Consider the following 14,397-nt stretch of genomic DNA (forward strand, 5'->3'; position numbering starts at 1 on the left):
GCACAATCGGCCTCCTATAATGCAATCTATGCAGTTTCCAAGTATAGAATCTAGCGAGTGAAATGAAAGAATTCCCGATTTCCATGTCTTTTTAAAAAAAAAAAAAAAAAAAAAAAAAAATTGTTTTTTTTTTTCCCCCAATCTCACGCCTGGTTTGGAATGTCTGGTCCGCGACCCGGTGGTTGGGGACCCCTGCACTATATGATGCAGAGACTGTCACTAAAACAATGGAAAGATGAACACTACATCTTATTAAACGTCTAAAAAAACAAATATATATATTTATCACAAACACAGGGAAGTGAAACAGCTCGTTTCTCCAGCACGATCTGTGGGCGTTAATTCGTTCGCCCGAGGGTGTCAGAGCTTATATACCACCCCGTGTGAAGCCACGCCTCCTCCAAGTTCCAACCAATCACAGGGCGGGAAGTGATTAGCTCATCACGGCTGTCAGTCACGCCTATCCTCCGCGGCTTCCTGTCTGAGTGAGCCGTTGAACTCGGTCTGTCTGCGGAGAGTCTTCGGTATGGATACAAGTCCGACTCCTCAACTTTTCACCGGAGATTTTACCCCTGCTATCTTTCACTTAGGACGGTTTATATCATCTAGAAATGGATTTCTGAGCGGATTAAGCCACAGCCGAGCCTCCCGTGAGTGAAACCGACGGTTTGAAACCATTTTTTGTTGTTTGAAGTTGTTGAAGGAAGAGGGAAAATGCCAGTTGCAACTCTTCTGCCTTTCACCTCCACCCCGAGTAGAAAGTCTGCCAACCCGACTTCTTTCAGGTTAACAGAGAAATTTATTTTGCTGTTAGTGTTCAGCGCTTTTATTACTCTGTGTTTCGGGGCAATTTTCTTCCTGCCGGACTCGTCAAAGCTGCTCAGCGGAGTTTTCTTTCATTCCGCCGCGGTGGAGACCAACACTCGCACCGGCCCGGACAGCAGCGACTCCGGTTCGGCTGCAAACGACGAAAAAAGGGTCCTGGCTAAAATCCGAAAAGACCACGAAGAAGCGCTGCTGGAAGCCAAAGACACTCTGAAAAAACAACCCGATGAAATAAAGCTTGACATTTTAAATGACAAGGGCAAAGTTTTAAAGGACGGTGGGAAGGATGTCAATCATTTACCTTTCCTTGAGTATCACCGTCCGCCCGGGGCAACAGGACACGAACCCCAGGACCCCGAAACCAGAGAGAGACGGGCCAAAGTCAAAGAGGTAAGGATCCCGTTCTTTGGACAGTTAAGAGAAATTACATAACATGACTGAATACGTTTACGGGAATCATTCGCGTTGCCTCTACAAATATGGGCAACGATCACTCAAAGAGCCCGTACGATTTTTATCTCAAAGTGGACGTTCTGTAGTTAACAGCGGATGCACACTAAGTTTACAACTTGTCTTTTTCACATCTCCAACAAAAACTATCGTGGTTCACTTGAAGCCGATGTGCGAGGAGCTTATAGAAGTGTTAGGTTAGAGATTTTCGGCCATGTTCTGGGGGTCTACCGACGCTTGCTGGTGATTTGGTTTTTGATTCGGTTGATTTTCTGGCGGAGTTCGTGGTGACGTCTTGTCTTTCCACATTATGGGGGAAAAGGTACGAATGCTGTGATGATTTACTGCCCAACCCGTCTCACAAGTTTCCCCGTGTTATGACAATAGATGACCCATATTCTCAATGTAGTTCTTAACCTGAAGGGGGAGACAAGTGAACCTGCGTACTCACAATAACACTTAATATCACTAATTATTGCTAATTGGCGTTAGAATTTACCTTTGCTGCATATATGGGGTTAGTCTCACAGCACGTCTGCACGTCGTTTTATTCAGCAGCTTTTCTGTGTTCCCATACTTCATCTTTAAGAAAGCAAACCCACTGCAGCCTTTGGCATGTCTGCTGTTGTGTTATTTCACTGCTCAGTGTGTGGGGGAAACAAGTGGAAAGCCCACAGGTGAAGTCTCAGAGGTGGTTTCTGGTGGCAGCAGAAGGCATGCAGTCAGCCTGCTGCTTCGCCTGTCCCAGATACTAAAATATTACACCCTTTATGGACAGATGATGCTATTCTATTTAGCTAGGCTTTTTAAGAATTGCAGCTTTTGCAGAGCGGTTGCTGTAAATGTGCTCGGTTGGGAGATTAAATGTACACAAGTGTCAGATAATTGCAGAGTAAGTGAACAGATAAGGGTCATGATGTCATGATTGTACATGTGAGGCTGGCGTATACATACTCAGTGTGTGGATGTTGGCCTTTCGTGTATAATTCATATATCTTTTGGTTATTGTGGCTCAGAGCTGCTGATAAGGTCAGGATACGACCACATGTGCAGTTATAGACAATATTAATAAAGTGAAACATCATACAAACTGTTTTTACTTATCATGGTGTCACATTTGATTTCTTACATATAGATGTATGATAAGGTTATTAAAATATAACAGTTATAACCCCTGGGAGTCTGTGGGAGCGTGTTGTGTTGGTGGAAGAGTGAATTGTCCAACGATTGCAGGACTGGCAGATGTTATTACACCATGATATTAAATTGCTGCATCACTGGGACATCCATTTGTAAATGCTACCCTGTATCATTTTGGATATGTTTGGTATTAAAGACACGCTGTTTGGATGATCCATTACTGCTTTAAACAATCCAAAAAACAGAACTTTTACAATTTGGCAGCAGTGAGTTGGGATTGCTACTTCAAAACTAAATAAAACCGCGTGCTCCATGGTTAAATGAAAGTGTCATACACTGCAGATGTTCCCCATCAAAGTAAACATGGAGAAAGTTTGAGGGAAGTTAAACACATTTGTGTTTACGATGTGTAAACATGCATACATGACAAAGTCGTGGTGAGTGAGGAATACGTTCCTGATCGGTTGAAAAATGCACATCGGCTCTGGTGAGTCCCATTTTCTTGGCAAAAACAGGATAACTAACAAGAGCAATAATGTGGATTGGTTTTGACAAGTCTGTTCAGCTGAGGGAGAAGTATTGACACGAGAGAGTTGGTTACACACCAGCGTCAGTCATGAGAAATGTCAGCAGAGGTAACTTTTTATTGGTCTGCGTGTCGCAGCCTTTGGTCAGAACCTCACAGTCGGGGTGGACAGTCAGCAGGCACGGTGAGACGTACCTAACCTCCCACCTGGATGGAGATAATTGGATATGTTGGGTATAGTTTCAGGATTCCAGTTGTCAGCTAAACATTCAGTCCCTGTTTCACCTGCTACCTGCCACCATTAAATAGTTCCAGGCTCCATATCAGTACATCCAAAGCATGAAGAGGCTCCTTAGCTTGACTGGCTGGTTTTCTCAGGAAGCTTTCGGATATTATGCAACCAGCACTCCAATTAGTCTTTGTCAAGGCTTGTAAATATTATAATTGCTTGTAGAGGATGTTATGGATGAGGATGCATTTGGACAGGAGGTTATAACGGTGATCAAAGCAGAGATAGTTGTGACAGCAACGGAAGAAAATAAGCTATCAGCAGTCGGGCTCCTGCAAAGAGCAGCAGCTTTGTACAACCAATAGGTGGTAAAAACATTCAGGTATTCAGTTCAGTCATCAAAGAGAAACCGAAGCCTTTGGCCCTCCCAGATAACATCTTAAAAACAGAGAATGTTTCATGTTTTCGCTCAGAGATAACATTTTCCAGATGAATCTCAGGTGAAGTTGTGAAAATGCCACATGCTGTTATCTCTCCCACCTGCACAGGAAGCCTTTGTTTTTAGTAACAGCGTCAGAAAGTTGGAGTAGTAGCGGCAGGACTTCTACAAAAGGGATATATTGACAATTAAGAGATAGCTTGATTGGTGTGTGTGTATATGTGTGTGTGTGTATATATGTATATATATGTGTGTGTGTATATATATATATATATATATATATATATATATATATATAGAGGCTGTTTTATGAAGCATTGGGCTCTGCTTTGCTTCTGCACATTGTTATGCATCTGATTAAAGTGTGCATGTGAATCAGAGAACAAACAGACTGACATTTTTTGGCGTACACAGTGCAACAGGATCATTTATTGACTCTGACTGTTACTCAGGTATTTTAAGCATGGCTGCAGGTGACGGCTCACGCTCGCATCATCGGCACACCGGTCCTCCTCTGGCTTCTTCTGCCCTTTCTGTTTGGCAAACCAATAACTCTGTTGACCAAACACGGCTACACAAACACACTCTCACACGCTCCCCCTGATCTTTGGTGGCCTGCTGGTATTTAGAGATGGATTTTTAAATTATTGAAGATGAAGCTCGGAGCTGCCGGTTTCTTACCCGACCCGGTTCTCCAGGGATTTTACTCGGCGCTGTTTGGCCCCGACGAGCAGCAGGGGACACTCGGCTTTCACTCACTCCCTCTCGTCGGGGCTTTGGAGGCAAGAGAGCGGTCTCACCATGAAATATGTTGTATACGGTGGGTCATTTGGGACTTCTTCTGTAGTTTCTTTAGTGTTGAAATCAATACACTGGCACTCTTTTAAAATTTAGTTGCCAGTCAAGCTGCAGGCTGCCTTTACAGATTCAAACACAGTTGAATTCTATTGATTTTTAAATGTCAGCGTGATTTATGCGATATAATTCAGTGTAATTTGGATGGAAAGCGTTCGAACTGTGGCATTGCTGTTTCAGAGAGAAGTTTCTTTGAACACTGATGAGCAGAGATGAACCTGCAGCAATATGGGGAAAAGACAAAATCCTCGTTATGTGCGTGTTTAATGGAAACGGGCCTTATTCGCTTCAAGCAAAGAAGGAAATATAAAATCACTATGTGCTGATTTTCTAGCTAAAGCATTGAGACCAGGGCGTTCTGAAAAGCTGTGGCTCAACAGGAACTGAAATACTCCCTCCATGTAGACATTAAAGTCTACAGACATGTCAAAAAAGGGTTTCCACACATAGATTCAACATTCTGTGTGATAACTATAAAGTAAAGCCTTCAGCGTAACTTTTTCCTGCCTGACGGCGTCCTCATAAACCTTGTAAATCTTGTAAATATTGAAAAAACAAAGCAGTCGTATCAGTAAACACTCTGAGCTGAGGCCAGATCAATTATTCATACCGAAATTACGCGGAAGGAAGATTTGAAGTCATGACAAGACTGAGAACTAAGTTGTGCTGCAATGTGGATGGAAATAAAAGCTGTTGCTAATGGATTCACAGACCCTGGGATGCCAGAATATTCAGGAGAAGTTGGGCACTTTACTTAAATGTCTGAGGAGCAGCGAGGTGTAAAAGGACTTTAGCTGAGCTTTCACTGTTTCACGTGCTGTCGTGGAACTGGAGTCAGACTGGACAGATTACCGGTAACCGTGGAGCATCCACGGTTACCGTTTAGTTCACAGAATGTAAATGTACTTTATTTATCCCGCCCTTTATAAACAATCATTACGATATACCAAAGTGCTTTACAGCAGGTAATAAATAAAGAGAAGAATAAGTAAAAACAATAAAATAACAGTGAAAGCAATAAAATACAACAAAATCAAATAAGATAAAACAAGATAAAAGTGTCATCATTCCTCTGGGTATTAAAAGCCATCCTAAATAAAGAAGAAACAATAACCACAGTAAGGTGTAAATGTGTGTAAATACAACTAAATTCCCCTTTTTTCTGCATATAAAAATGAAAAAATCAGCCCATTAATGCTTCGTATTTGCAGGCTGTCGCTCTGCTCTAATAAAATCCAGATTTTTATACCCGCAGCCTCACTTAAAGTGAACTCAGCTGCACTCACAGGCGCCGTGATATACTTCAGCTTACTGCAGCATGACTCAGCTGTGCACGTTAACATGCACACAGTTCACGGCGGACTGGACTCCTTTGGTAAGACACCATCTTTGCTCGTGGTTTGTGTTGGCTGTTGGCTCAAAACTCACATGAGTGCCACTAACATGAAAATTACAGTGGTGATATATTTCCTGCCTCCTGGAGCTGTGGGAAAAATCTGGATTTTATTTTAAGAACCGCGGCTGAGGCCGTGCAGCATTTTACCGTAATGACAGACTCGTTGGCGTCCGTCGTGCTCACCTTTTCTGCTCGGAGCAGCCGGCGCCGTCCTATCTGACTCGTGAGTGTGCGTGTGATGAGGCGGAGAGTGTTGCCTTGTAAATCAGATGCAAATGAGCATTTGGCTGGCTGTGAGTGCGGCGTGTTGGCAGTAAGCATCTTGAAGGACAGTCGCTCTTCATCCTGTGAGCCCATCGACTCCTTTGGCACGTCTTCCTCTTTGAAATGCACTCACACAGGGCAGAAAACTGTAAGCCGGGGCTTTTACACGCACATCCTCCTGTTGTGAGGACAGAAGCTGCTGCTTTGGACTCCAGTGCTGTCTATTTAGAGAAGATGAAACATGGCAGCGTGCTCCTTCGCTCCTTACAGCTGGACTTGCATTTAATCTCCTTCCTCTTTGTTTTCTTCTCCTCTCTCTATTGTCCTCTTCATCCCCTCTTATCCCCACTTCTGCTTTTTGTCTTTCTTCAGCTCGGTTATTTTAGCCCTCAGCTGTTTTTCCGCTGCGTTTTGCTAGCATATATGTGCTTTATTTAGCTGTTTTGCCCAACTTTAACAGTCTCAAATTAAATTCCAGTCTCTTTCTCAGAAAATTAGTCCTATTTTTAGTATTGGCCTGTATTTGACCTAACTTCCTGTGGTTCCCTGGTCCTGCCTCTTAAATGGGAAACCAGATGTGTGTATTTATGTCAGGTAGAGTTACAGCCAACACCTTCAGGTGCTCTTTTTAATTGTCTAATAGCCATAAATCTTTCATAGGTATGTGTGTACATACTGTATAACGTACTCTTGTGTGGTAATCAAACCCAGAAGCCCTTTATTACCCAATTTTATTGGATATTACTCATGAATAGCAGCGCTTTCCTTGGTCCTTCTCAGTCAGTAATCAGGTAAAAGCCCAGGCACAGTGAAAGTAATTCAAATGCCTTCTCACAAATGATCTACAAATGGAAATTTGAGATGCAAATGGTTCGTTTTTTAATGAAACTCTGTCTTTGCATGCTTGTTCAGAGTTAAATAACTAATTGTACATCTGGTTCACTTCTTCTTTTGTCAATCACAGTTGAATTAGACAGAAATCTGCACCGTTCACCAGCAGTGTCACTCATTCACCTCACCGTCATTATCAGAGACAATCATGGCACCTGTTTGGAAAAAAGAGAATGTGAATTATTCTGTGGCTGTGGTTCAGAGACGGAGCTAAAGAGGTGTTCGATTGGTCACCGAGGACAGCTGCATGGAAGCTTCAGGCCTGTAAACTCAAAGTCTTTTTCGCCACTAACTTTATATAATTAAAATCTGAACATATTTACATTAATTCAGAATAAAAGTACAACTCGATGGCTTTGTAAGGTGTAATTAAGCCTTAATTAGCCACGTCATTGGCGTTGGCTGTGCACAATTAATGATATGAAGCTTTTGGTGGGTGAATTTTTGCACGATCTGTCGGATAAAAACTCATTTAATTAAAGAGTGAATTGACTGGGAAAAACTGCATCAGAATGAGGGGAGTTATTTCCAATCATTTCAGTCATTTTATGTCTTTTTCTTTGCTTTTTAATAGGGCTGGGCGAGTTAACTCGTTAATATCGCGTTAAGTATTTAACGCTGATAAATATTTTATCACGCATTAACGCAGGTTTTATTATTTATTTTATGATTGTAAAAGTCTGTTGCTCACAGGCTTTTATTTTGTAAAAGTCTGTTGCTGTCTGCTGCGGAACAGGAAAAGAAAGTAATCGGCGGATCCACCAAACATGGAGAAGGGTACGGAACTTTTACTCGGCCATTTTCATTTTAAAGTTCTTCCAGACGGCGGAGTCGACAGAACCAAAGTCATCTGTAAACACTGCCAAGTTGAATTGTCTTCTCAGCGTAGTAGTTCCAGTCTAAAATATCACTTAAAGGCAAAACACACAACTGATAGCAGCAAGTCATTCAAGGAAACAGACAGTGGAGCGAGGCTTCTACATAAAAACTACAGAAAGATGCTGATGTTAAAAGTGTGTTTGCACAACAAATGTTATGGCACTTTCATTCATATGGCAGCACATTTAAAATAAAGCTAAATGCTAAAAGCTATACGCTACTTTTGGATTCATTTTTGGATTTTGCGTACAAATGCGATTAAAAGTGATTAATCAGGGAAATCATGTGATTAATTAGATTAAAAGCTTTAATCGTTGCCCAGCCCTACTTTGTAAGTAACTTTTCTCAGATAGTTTCCAATTTGGTTGAAGAATCTGAAGTCACCCAAAAATCTGGTAAAAAAGCTCGAAGTTTAAGGTCATCCATCAGAACATCCTCCAAGTGTCCTTTATAATATATAGTATTATCACTAAAACAGCTATAGTTCCCGAAATCTTAATCACGAAATTTAGAATCAGGAGCTCAGGCTTTAAAAAGTTTTGGAGGTTATAGGAGATCCGAGGAAGGATAAATGTTTCTGGCCTCCTGGCTCCGGCTTCCCTGCATTAACAATGACTGGCTGGGTGAGTCAAACTGTGTGTCTCTCATAGTTTCTGTGTTATCCAGCCATAGCCCAAGGCGGGCCCGGCTTCCCACATACCACCGGCCTTGATGGTGTATTAAACTTTATTTCCTATGGGCTGTATCCATCTCAAAGGTGCGTTCGGTCTCACACTGCTGTCGCTGTATCGACTCTCCCAGCTCCTTTCCTGCTCATGCATAGTCACCGAGCATTGATTTGGAAAGCTTGGAGCAAAATAAATAAGATGAATCGCTGTTGCTATCATCTAGTTTTAGTACTTTGGGTCAAAGCTCGAGCAATCCCTGCAGTGTGGATAGACTGCAGCACTGCTAGGACTATACATGTACAGCATACTAAACTAAACACACTGTTCATGCCCGTATCTCTGAGAGTTTTAAATAAAAAAACGGCTGCTTTGCTTTGTCTTTCAGCGAGAGTTAAAGTTATTTTAGGGACATTTTAAATCACGAAAATTGTTAAGCCGTTCATTTAGGACAACTGGAAGCTTTATCAGTTGTGGAAACAGCCTTGAATGGTTTGATATCTTCTCATTAATGACACTGATCAGGTAAAGGCTGATCAGCTGAGCGTGTTCGAAGTGTAAACGCAGACATTGGGATATGGGCTGGATGCTCGGGATCTGTGCGAGTTATGTGCATTTTTTACAGCTTCCACTGAAGCTGTAAAGACCGAATTAGTTTCTTAGACAAATGCAGTATTTTCATGAGTCATTGTTTGACTGTGGAGGTTTGAAATGTGCCCTCAGCTGTCCAGTGGAAGCGCAGTCAGTCAGTTAATGCTGCTGTGCCTTCAGTTTACACTCGACAAAGAGAAATTAGCCCGTGAAAAAGCTAGCTAAATGAAATGTCAATAACAAGCCGTCAATAAGCCCTCATGCTCCTTCTGCTCATAAGTGGGTCTGATACCTCAGTCTGACTTACAGCTGGTTTCAGCCTGACGTAAACCGCTGGACGTGTGTTTTAAACCATCAAAGAACAAGTTTAGATACGCACAGTTTGCTGCTAGCCTCGCGTAAAGAAATGTGAAATGGATTTGATGGTCAGGGGGCAGGAGAGGAGCGCTGTGTTGTTTCTATGTCTTCTTACATACTCCGACCTCCTGTAAGTACACAATGACCTTTTCAGCAAAAGGTAAGCTTCAGAGCTTGGCTTTTATTTACAGAATCCTATCAATACACCACAGGTGGTGGGAAATGAATCCAATTCTCTGGCGTGTGCACGTGTGTGTGTGCACGTGTGTGTGTGTTTGAGTGTTTCCTTCCTCCTGCTGTGAGCAACAGATACCAGTGACTGTCTGAGTTTCCTTCGCTCATCTCTGCTGCATGCTCACATTAAGCACAAATGTTAGATATTTATGGGCGGCCGGCTTTATTTTCTGATTAATTAGCACCTCTTATCAAACCCGACTTCCTTATGTCGGCTTTTCCTGGAGAATCTGTGGGATTTGGACGTAGAAAGCAAAAGGAGAAACCAGCGAGAGGACTCCAGGTGCCAGGTCCTGGTTTGGACTTGACATTCTTTGCATCGCTTTTCGGATCATTAGGAGTCTACGCATGGATTGCAGGAATATTAGCATTCCCTCTGCTAAAGACAGTGATTTATGCAGGCCAATGCAGCGTCATGTGGTGCACGGATATAAGATCTATGGGCCGGCGTTGGCGCTAATGATCACGCGTAATTATCGTAGGATTTGTGCGATTTGTCTTTTCTCACTCAGAGCTGAGACACTACTTTCTTATTAACAATTAGAAGTCATCACATTTCAGTCCCTCGTTAAACAGTTTGAATGTGTTTTACTGGAGAACGGTCGTTTCGATAATGGGCAGCGAGTGAGTTAAAGCGGAGCGGGAAGTTGTCCGTCAGGTTCAGAGATGCTCTGCAGTTGTGTATTTTAGGGATTACAAGAACAGATTCAGGGAATAGTGGCGTCCCAATCCAATCAAGAACTGCAGCGCTACATGTAGATAAAAACCCTCGAGCTAAATGAACAATTTCAGCCCCGTGTGGTTATCTGAATCTGTTTTTTTTTTGTTGTTGATTTGGAGGCAAAATCTTTACACATCAGTGAGGAAATACGTGCATGTGTGATACTGACCGTATTAAACTCATCAGTTAGATTATGAATGGACAAAAATGTATAGAATACAGAGGTTCAGGCAGCATCTGTCCACGGTACCCTCACTAAGCTACTAATGATGTACATTAGGCAAAATTAGGCTTTTTTTCTGTTAAATTAAATGTAAATGCACTTTATTTATACAGCCCTTTACAGTCAACCCTTACGGTGCACCAAAGTGCTTTACAGCAGGTAATAAATAAAGAGAAGAATAAGTAAAAACAAATAAAAACAATAAAAGAACAGTGAAAAGCAATAAAATATAACAAAATCGATTAAGATAAAAGGGCCATCATACTACTGGGTATTAAAGCAATCCTAAATAAGCAGGTTTTTAGCCCAGATTTGAAGATGAAGAAGACGTGATATGCAGTGTGTATCTGAAAGTAGCAGGAAAGCACGCGGGAGCTCATATTTAGCTTAGTTTGGTCTGGAGTTAGGCACGTTTTATCCCTGAGAAGCCGATAAAACACTAAAAGTCACAGTTAAAGTCGGCAGCAATAATGCATCTGATGCGAAAAACCCGGTGACGTCACGGCTTGTTGTTAAAGGCGAATCAGCCATGCTGGTGTTCTTCTTTTTACTCCAAACAACTCTGATTGTTTCAGCTATAAATGATGTTCTGAGTGTTATTTTGGGAAAGGTTAATGAACAATGAAGTTCCCCTTTTATTCCTCAGGGATAATAACCTGGGAGATGAGCCAGCATTCGGGGCATTGTGTGCACATCTGTAATGTGATATGCGCTCAGGATGCGCTATTAGCCGATCGTATTTCCTGACCGGGGTCAGGCAGCAACTCTCTGAGGGCTTTTCCTCTTTCAGTGGTTTGTGTTGACGTTGACCCACCTGTGTGTAAAAGTCTCCTCTGTCATTCACCCACCGTTAAAACCTAAAAAGAAGTTGTAGCCGCTGCTGCTTTGGAGGATCCTGCTGTGGCCTCCGGATGGGATATATTTTGACACCGAGCCTTGTAGCCCACTGGTGGCGAATACTATCGGATATTCAATATTAACGTGTCTCGAGCACTACAGGGTTATGGTCGGTGATTCTCTCCCCCTAATCCAATTCAGTCTAATACCCAGAATCACAGGCTGTCAATCACATACTCCATTTATTTTTCAATCTCGCCATCCTCCCCTCTCGCCTTATTCCATGCGAGGGCTAGAATTTTAAAACTGCATCCCTGCCACCCTGAATATTATATCAGCTCTTTCTTTTTTTCTTTTTTTCTTATTAAGGCTTGAAAAATTTAGTTTGTTGGACTCAGGTTTGAGGGTGCGCAACACAAAGATGGTCAACGAGTACCTTCCCTTAGAGATGCTTGGACTTTTTTTATTTTTTATTTTTTATTTGACACATACATACATACATACATACAAACACAACTAACACAGAGGGGGTGTATATTATATGCAGTTATACTTGCTTAAAGTTCTTTAAAAGTCCTTTCTTTCTGTTTTTTTTCTTCCACTGACTAGATCTTTGTTAATTTCAGTCACTGTTTTGCGCCTTTAATATGAGTACTTTACAAGTGAGAAAAACATCCATACAAAGTAGGAGTCATTTACAGGTGAGAGCAACAATAATACGAAAAGAAAAAGAAAGAACCTACTCTCCTGTAATTATTAATAATAATAAAAAATGAATGAGAAAAACAAGAATATAGAGGTAACTAGAGTCCTGGCATTGCTTATACTAATAATGATCATCTTTTATCAAACATGTCTGTTTTCAACTGTAGTCTTGCTGTGATTTTTTTATTTTATTTTTTTTCCCGTGATAAACACATTTTTTACCCCGTCTCTCCATTGCATTATGCTTGGAGGCCGTGGTTTCAACCAGGAAGCTGTTATAGTCTTCTTTACTATCAGCAGCAGGATTCTCAGTAAATATTTAGAGCTCTTATCTGTCATACTGTCAGGAATTATACCCAAAATGTATAGTGCTGGTTCCAGATGGAGGTTAATGCCGATAATCTGTTTAATTTTATTTGGAATATTCTTCCAAAAATCCTGTATTTTTGGATGCTTGGACCTTTTAAGAAATGAAGGGATTGTTGCCGGTGTTGGTCTTGTGGTTTTATTGGTTTCCGGACAACAAACCCAAGCCAGATTCTCATTAAACGGATGGACGACGCTCATGTGTTCATGTAAAGAATAAGACTTTCAGATGCATGCATCTGCTCATAGACTGGCACCCAGACGCGAGCAGTGGAAGTTAAAGGTGAGGTTTGCATACTTGAGAAGCATTTACCTCAAATGTGTTTGCAGTTTTGTGTGATTAGCTTTTTGACTTACCGATGCTGCCGGTAATTAAACAATTAGCAAATAAACGTTGCCCTCTGGATGCGTGCGGGTAAGTGAGCAAGTGCTGAAATTTGTGAGCCATCATTAGGAAAGGAAAAGGAAAAAATCTTCACCAGTCGGCTTTAATGACCACATGGTGATAAACTCCTCATGTTTCTGCCAAAGAGTCAGCCGCAGACCACCTGAACGCTGCCAGGTGAGCCCCCCCCTGTGGTTTGAACTCCGGCTTGTTGTGGTTTGTTTTCCTCTTTGCTCTCAGACACATGAGCTGGCTCTGTGCTGTGTGTTGAGCCCAGTTCAATTTACGGTGGAGTGAGGCAAGCCAAGTACACAAGCTAAATAATTCAGCCTGCACCCTGCAGCCGCCCGAACACTCAAGGAGGGAAGATGAGTGTCTGTGCTGCAACAGATGGTAATAGATGCTGGTCATTACGTGGCTGCTCTCTGTACGTTTTGAAAATAATTCATGTGATATGTTGTGTATTTCTAACTTGAGTACATAGTTAATTTTGTTTATATTTGTGTGCATTTTGTGCACTTAATTTGAGGGATTGTGCTGCTTCTAACAGGTCAACAGTGAACCTATGAAGGTATGGAAGGTGATAAAGTTGGACAAACTTGGATGATAAAGAGAAGAAGCAAAGGCTTCAGTCTCCTCTTCCTGAGTTGGCTGTGGTGAAGTCAGACGGTGCATCTCTGTGGTCAAACTCCTCTGACCTTTGGAGTAAATGCATCTTCCTTCCAGTATACTGCCACAGATTGGCCTCTATAGGAAGGGTTGCTCAAATAAGCATTAAAAAGGAGTGTTTTCTAAATCTTTTGACAGTCAGTGAGTTGGTTAACTGATTATGATTATGATTATATTATGAATGGGTTACCAGATGAGCATGAATGGCGACTCATAAAAGAGTCGTCAATATGTGCAGAGATGGTGCATTCATTAAATATTGATCTAAGAAAATGCATCAGAAATGTCTTTATTTAAACTTAGACTGATGCAGAATAACAGCAGCAGTTGAAGCCATGCTTGACTAAACTTTAGCCCAACAAGCTAAGTTATCCATGTATTTTTTCCCTTCCTTTTAAGACGATGACTCTTGCCATTGCAGAACCAATGCGAGCGTATCTAATAAAAACACTAACAGGTAAGGGCGGCAGAAGTTAGTGCTGTCATTACAAAACAGGGTTTTCTCCGGTCGTTTACACTTTAAACGTGTCTTTGCAGGTGAGATGTTGCAATATATCTGAGTAATTTTCCATTTAGAAGACGTAAATGCAATGACTACAAGCGGTAGTCATGGCTTCAGTGATTCAACACGGAAACTTTGTTTCGCTTTGTAAGCCGATTCTTAAATCCACCTCTGCCCTTCTGGGAAAAGGGAAGATTGGCCTGAACTGAACTGTTTCACAGAAAAGGAACGAGGGCTTTGGGCAGACT

At 41.7% G+C, this 14,397-nt stretch overlaps 1 protein-coding gene across 1 annotated transcript in view; it reads left to right on the forward strand.

Annotated features, from left to right (window-relative positions):
- The first annotated feature begins 475 nt into the window (after positions 1–475).
- Positions 476–14,397, forward strand: part of man1a1 (mannosidase, alpha, class 1A, member 1) — a 126,845-nt gene continuing 112,923 nt past the window's right edge. The window contains exon 1 of the mRNA XM_075458662.1: positions 476–1,215. Coding sequence (XP_075314777.1) covers positions 715–1,215 — 501 coding nt within the window. The 5' untranslated portion in view covers positions 476–714. The remainder of the gene's footprint in view (positions 1,216–14,397) is intronic.

Source organism: Odontesthes bonariensis, chromosome 24, assembly GCF_027942865.1.
Source record: "Odontesthes bonariensis isolate fOdoBon6 chromosome 24, fOdoBon6.hap1, whole genome shotgun sequence".
In the NCBI taxonomy this organism is placed as follows: domain Eukaryota; kingdom Metazoa; phylum Chordata; class Actinopteri; order Atheriniformes; family Atherinopsidae; genus Odontesthes; species Odontesthes bonariensis.